The sequence below is a fragment of the Octopus bimaculoides genome, chromosome 11 (assembly GCF_001194135.2).
Source record: "Octopus bimaculoides isolate UCB-OBI-ISO-001 chromosome 11, ASM119413v2, whole genome shotgun sequence".
NCBI lineage: Eukaryota > Metazoa > Mollusca > Cephalopoda > Octopoda > Octopodidae > Octopus > Octopus bimaculoides.
This window is the reverse complement of record NC_068991.1, coordinates 9,613,699-9,621,165: the sequence shown is the minus strand read 5'-3', so window position 1 is coordinate 9,621,165 and position 7,467 is coordinate 9,613,699. Positions and strand designations below refer to the sequence as shown.

General features: G+C 34.9%; 1 protein-coding gene across 1 annotated transcript in view; it reads right to left on the bottom strand.

The window, feature by feature from the left end:
- The window catches only part of LOC106880919 (uncharacterized), a 64,803-nt gene that overhangs the window by 36,009 nt on the left and 21,327 nt on the right, over nucleotides 1–7,467 (bottom strand). The window contains exon 3 of the mRNA XM_052971519.1: nucleotides 456–1,651. Within this exon, the coding sequence (XP_052827479.1) occupies nucleotides 456–1,651 (1,196 nt within the window). The remainder of the gene's footprint in view (nucleotides 1–455; nucleotides 1,652–7,467) is intronic.

Here is a 7,467-nt window from a genome sequence, read left to right as displayed (position 1 = left end):
AAAAAAAAAAAAAAAAAAAAAAAAGAATTCTCAAAGTGCACAAATTCTAAAAAAAAAAGAACAAGAAAAATGTATAAATTCTAATGCTATTCTTATAAGTATTTTGTTTTTAAGCTGAAAAACTATATCTTGGAAACAATTTTGGGTCAGTTTTTTTTTCTATACTTCCATGAATAGGATGGTATCTATTGTCATCCAGATTGGGGGAAAGTGTGTGAAACACAATGGCTGTAAGAAAGTTTTGTATGCAGTATCTAACATTAAAAGCCATTGTGCTAGTGCTGAACTCCCTGTTCGAAAATATAAGGATACAGATATTGTGTCGTATAGCCAGCTAGAAATGATGTTTCCTGGAGCTGAAACAACAGTAAAGTCATCCCTTCCAGGACAGCCACATTATGTTGGCAAATAGCCTTTAGTTTATTAAAATATTAATTATGAAAAATTAAGCTTACCTTAGGTGATGACTCTTCACTTGAACTACATGTTGAAAGTGTAGAGTAATCAGATATATCTGATGTTACAGAACAGTCAGAAAGTTTCCGGTTGCTCGCATTCAAGTGGTCACAGCAGCCTCTTAAATGAGAAACCTCAACTGGGTCGTTAGTTGAGTCTCCATAGTCTGTTATTACAACAAGGGGTGGTACAGTATTGGTGGTTTTGTGTGTTGGATCTTTGTTTGGTAAAATTTTGTCCAGGTGTGGCTTCATTTCTGGCCATTCCTCATCGGGACTAAGAGTTTCAATAGCTGAATCACATTCGGTGCTACATAGACTGCTGATGGGGCTACTTGATGAAGGGTATTTTGATATAACAGGTGAGACAGACAATTGCATTTTCCGTTCAGTTTGAGCAATTGAAATTTGTTTGCTTTGTTCATTAAAATTATGTTCTGATAGAAATTTGATACATTTTTCTGCATGGGGCATATTTCTTTCTGAAACTGAAACAGTGGGGAATTCAGAAGGGAGCATTTTAATAGCAGCTTCTTCAGACAGTCTTGATGTCACAGAATGGCTCTTTACAGTCACAGCAGAGTTGTGGGGTAACAGAGAAGGAGTGTCACTTTGCGGAAGGACATCACTCTCACCCTCAACTAATTTAGTTTGGAAAGTCATGATTGTATTGTTCTCTGCACTGTTGCACATTTCAAGTGTTCCACACGAACTAAAATTCCTTAAATTATGATTATCTAAGTCTGATAAATGGTTTGATGACTTATATGACAACAGAACAGGTTCTAATGTAACAGACTTTCTGTGTTCTGATTTACCGATATTTACATAGTCTGAAACTTCACCTAAGTAGCGATTCGCAGAATCAGAATATAAGTTACCAGTACTGCTAGCTTTCTGAGGATAATTGTGTTTGATATGTGTTAATGTGTCTGTGTTTTTATGGGAAGGACAAATACCTCTGTCAAAGTCTTCCTCAATACGTTTAGATGATAAATGAAATTTCCTTGAAAGCCATTTCAGGACAGATGAAGTTTTAGATCTTCGCTTATTCCGATGTGACACTTTAGAACTGTTTCCAGCTTTAGTGCTTTGTTCCATTTCCGAATTTCCATTGTGGGTTATTTCCAGGCCAGCACTGGATATCTGCTTCTCTCCATATCCAAACTTTTCATTGTAAGCAGCTTCATCTGACACTGAAATAAAAAGAAACAATTTTTATGTTAATTCAATGTTAATAAGATAGCTTATAACATTTCATTTGTAAAATTAAACAATTTAATACAAAGTTATTCAAGACAAAGGTTAGAGGAGTACACTCCAAGTGAGCAAACAAAAGCTGTGATGGACAGCTTCAAAACAGTAGACCTCCATAGTTATTTTTTGAATTTGGTACTTATTCTATCTGTCTCTTTTACTGAACTGCTAAGTTACAGTGACATAAACAAACCAACATTGGTTATGAAGCAGTGGGGTGAACAAAAAATACACACACATGATGGGCTTCCACAGTTTCCGTCAACAAAATTCACTTACAAAGCAATGGTTGGTCCAGAGCTATAATAGAAGAAACTTGCCCAAGGTGCCACACACTGAAACTGACCCCAAAACCATGGGGTTGCAAAGCAAACTTCTTAGCCACACAGCTAGGCCTGTGCCTATTAAAATAATACAAAGAAATCGATAAACTTTGACAATAAGAAGAAAGCCACTCAAAACTGGATTTAAGTTGAAAACATGGTTTTGAAATAACAGAAACATTTTTTACCATAAAAAAAGAAAAAATTGAAGTGAGTAATAGAGGTATAAAATAAAATTCAAGAAAGATCTGTAAAAACCATTGGTATGAAAACATCTGATTTTAAAGAATGATATCATCAGCCAAAACATGAATTTCAAACTGTGATGAAAAGAACCAATCCAGAAAAGCATGGACAATTTGTGATGAGACTGAAATAAATTTAATAACATGCGTTATTAAAAATGTTTCCAAAACAGTGAAGTCAATAACCAGAAAAATTTGCACCAAGAAATGATGTTATCAGAGACAAAAATAGTAATATGCTTATGAAGAGAAAGACATAAGGGAAAGGGGAAAAAAATACTGCTATATCTTTATACAAAGAGACAACAGATGTTAAGTAAACAGAAAGAAATCAAAATGATCGACATCAAAATTGTGTTGGAGGGAGAGAGAGAGAGAGATCTGGAAAAGAACAAATGTCCTGAATCAAATGGCATAGCAGCAAAGCTTTGGCAATGTTGAAGAAGCCTCAATGAAAATGTCATACTGTGTCACAAGAATATGAAACTTAAATTCATGGTCAATGACTGTGTTAAAACAAACTTTATCCCATTGTAAAACATATAATGCAATGTGAAAAACAACAAAACAATTGTACAATACTGTTTGCTAGTTTGGTGTAGTTGAATATGAAAGTTTAACAGTAGCTGTGTTGAATATCTTGCAGTAATTGTGTTTCTGAGGATGTCAATAGATAAATAAACACAGGTGAAAGCATAGCTGTGTGGTTAAGAAGCTCATTTTGCAACCACATAGTTTTGGGTTCAGTCCCACTGTATCTTGGGCAAGTGTCTTCTACTATAGCCCCAAGCAAACCAATGCCTTGAGTAAACTTGGTAGATGGAAACTGTTGAAGCTCATTCTATACATACATATATGTATATATATATATATATATATATATATATATATGAATGTGTGTGTGTGTGTGTGTCTGTGTTTGTCTACCATACACTGTTTGACAACCAGTGCTGGTTTGCTTATGTCTCCATAACTTAGTGATTTGGCATAAGAGATTGAAAGAATAAGTATCAAAAATAAAAGAAAGACAGAAGCACTGGGGTCAAGGTGCTGCCCTAGAATGGCCACGGTCCAATGACTGAAACAAAAGATAAAAGATCTAATAGGTATAGACTATAACATCAGTTTCAAGAGCCCCCATTACCTACCACTACTCTATGTAATGCTGCACAGCATTACATAGTAGCCAACATCTAGACAAAACATTATCCTGCAACATATCTGTGACATGTGAAAATATTTTCCAAAGTAGCTAACAAGTGAGATGGGAGAAGAAAAAAAACAACAAATAAGTGTCATGCTATTGTCCTCATGTGACTGTTTGTAACAATAGTCTTCTAGAGGAGACTAAAGGGAGAAAACAATATTAAAAGAAATATGAGAGAAAGTACGGTGAGGGGGAGAAGAAATATGAAAGATAAGTCCTACTTAACAAAATATAGGAACTTGAAAAGTATAATGAAAAGTGGCGGCAAATATACAGATAAGTGTATAGATGTAGAGTGATGTTTAAGGGTGCTCGTGATGGTTCATGGTAATAGAATTCTAAGGACTGTTGTGAGTTTGAAAGCAAGAAGATAACAGGAACAAAACTAGTTTGTGGAAGAGATGGGATAAATTTGTTGTTACATCATTTTTATAATGTAAGTTTTACAACTAAAGATCTTTGGTGATTGTAACTCCAGATTTGTATGAGCCTTATTTGATCTGCTATGTTATTGTTGGCCCTCCGTCGCTTACGACGACGAGGGTCCCAGTTGATCCGATCAACGGAACAGCCTGCTCGTGAAATTAACGTGCAAGTGGCTGAGCACTCCACAGACACATGTACCCTTAATGTAGTTCTCGGGGATATTCAGCGTGACACAGTGTGACAAGGCTGACCCTTTGAATTACAGGCACAACAGAAACAAGAAGAAAGAGTGAGAGAAAGTTGTGGTGAAAGAGTACAGCAGGGTTCGCCATCATCCCCTGCCGGAGCCTCGTGGAGCTTTAAGTGTTTTCGCTCAATAAACACTCACAACACCCGGTCTGGGAATCGAAACCGCGATCCTATGACCGTGAGTCCGCTGCCCTAACCACTGGGCCATTGCACCGCCACTGATCTGCTATGACTGCATGAGCAAAAGATGATCTTTTTTTAAGGGCTTAGAGGATGAAAAGCAGCACCCATGATCTTTCTGCATTAAAGACTGGAGGCAGAAAGGAAGGAAGGAAGAAACTATGACAGATGAGTTGCTTCAGTACAAAGCAACAGATCAAGATATTGAGTTATCTTTAGATTGGAGACTTGATCTAATTGCTTGCAACAGAGCAGATGCCACTAAAAGGACCAGGTGATAATATTAAACTGGAAGACTGATTAAGGATAGAATTTTCTTACTCAAAGGAAATAAAAATATATATTTCAAACAAATCTTAGAGAATTAAACCCACCAAAGGTGCTAATCAAAGTCAAGAACCATTTGTTCATGAAACAAGTTTCATAAAAAAACAAAATGATGAAAATAACAGCAACAGTAATAGAGATGATGATGATGATGATGATGATGGTGAAAATGCTCAGAACAATGCTTCCCAAAGTCAATGATCCAGCTGTTTTTATTTCATTTTCAATATAATTACTTTGATCACATTCTCAAAATACTATTGGCAGGCATGTATTCATATTTAACTCAGTTACATTGGGCTACTTGACCTTAAGAAAATTCTAACTGGGCCCCACCTGCAAGGTCATATGCTGTCTATTTTGATATGAGATCACCATGTCATGTACATATACCTGTGATGCTTATGCCTGGTGTGCCCTTATCAGATGGGTAGTCATGATGGGTATATTGGGCTTCGTATATTTGCACCTCAGTGACACTTTGATGGTGTGCGCTGGGTAGAGGAATATCACCAGCGGGAAGATATCACAGTGCATTTGGGGGTCTATTTTATTGTGAATCAGAGTTCATATGGCATTAGATTGAGAGATTAAAAAGTACTAGACCAGGCCTGGCCACTTCGAATTACATTGCAAACCACTTTTATTACAGAAAGTTTTTTGAGGGCCGCTTGTATACTGAAGAGAATTGAAAGCTTTTTGTTTTCACTGGTACTTAATTTATCGACCCTGAAAGGATGAAAGGCAAAGTCGACCTCGGCGGAATTTGAACTCAGAACATAACAGATAATAATATTAATAATGATAATGATAGTAATAGTAATAATATAGGTACAAGGCCTGAAATTTGTGGGGAGGGAGTAAGTCGATCACATTGACCCCAGTACTTGACTGGTACTTAATTTATCAATCCTGAAAAGATCAAAGGCAAAGTCGACCTTGGTGGAATTTGAACTCAGAACATAGAGACATACAAAGTACTGCTAAGCATTTTGCCTGGCTTGCTAACAATTCTGCCATAAGCACAGGGCTACAGAATTGTGAATAGAGTGTCACTGATAACATTAATACCAGTACTTGATTGGTAGCTATTTCATCAACTCTACAAAGATGAAAGAAATAACATAACAGACACCAAAAGAAAGAAAAGATATTGATGAAACAAAGACTGACACATTCAAATCATATCTGCTAAATACAAGAGTGCATAGTAGTAATGTTTTATAGGCCTGTTGATGTAATAAATAATTAAAGTACAAGTTCAAGGGACAAAATATTTATTTTACCCGACATTCCTACCCTAACCACTTTACATAAACTTATAACCTAAATAAATCAAAATATCTTAAGCTTTCTTCATTAGTTAATATGATTAAGACCAACTGACTGTGCTAATGTCAGTCACATAAACTTAACAACACATTCAACCACATGTCTGAAATTAATCAAAATGATCTTTGCTAGCTTGGTACAATAACATGCAGTCAAAAACTAGTTTCAACTGTCTCAATTTCAGCTGAATGAACATAATAAAAGTATTTAGAAAGAACTAAGAGAGAATATCCTAAACTCTGCTAGTTTGAATTAGAACAATGATTTACAAATATTTTTACCTTATATCGAATCCAAGGGAATGTATTTGATTTAGAGTAAGCAACAGAAAAATAGAGTGCATTCATATTTCATAATGGAAGGATAGTTGTTCTCTCAACGCAAGTAGTTGATAGATTAGGGGGTGTTGGTACTGTAGTATTGTTTCAAACTGGAGTGGCTGATGGCCAATACTAAAGTGATTGGTGGCTACTAGAGTAATGGTCCACACTGAAGTTATGATAGACCCTAAAAAAATTATCTTAGCATGGGAAAAATATTATAATTTTGTTGTTATTTCCCATGTGTGTGCATTCATGTGTGTATGGATGTATATGCACACACATACATAATTACAAAACAGGAGACGGCTAATTAATGAATTAGCCCATTATATTGCAAATCACCTAATCATGCTAGGAAGAATGTGGGTTGGAACAACTTGGCATTTACAAATAAACTTTAAATGTACTTATATGTTCTCATGAAGCGACACAAACAAGAAAATTAATATTTCCTCCTAAACATTAGAGAATACAAGTTTACATAAAAATGTTAGTTAATTATGACAATTTATTAGTTCAGATTTTTTTGTTTTTTTGTTCAGGACCACAGCATGAATATAGTTTCAGGGTTTCAAATTATATCATTTTCATTTTGAATTTCTGAGCTGAGAAATTAAAATTCTTATATACTAAATATAGTTTTATATATTTACATATCAATAAATTCTAATAATATATGCAACTAGTGTCCTCATCTTGATTATTGTAGTCACAATATTTCAGCTGTTGTACTTTCCAGTCTTTTGAAAGTATTGTGACAACTTCACATATGTTTATGTTTGCATTTTATTAGGCTTCATCAGTGAAATGTGGTCTAACCGTTACTGAAAAAATTTTAGAGGACTAAAGATGTATACAGGATGTTTATGTATCATGAGATCATACCGAGTTAAGAAACCTGGCTCTAGAAGTAAAATAAGAGCTACTTCCATTCCACTGTGTCTTAATTCATGGTCAACATTTTCTTTTATTCTACCTCTATAGGAATGCATCCATCTGCAATCTTCATCTCTGCTCACAATTTCCTTTAAATAGTTAAATCAGATATTTCAGAGAATGGATATAGTAAAATTGACCTCACTAGGACCGATACTTATTCTCTCTGCATATATATATATATATATATATATATATATATATATA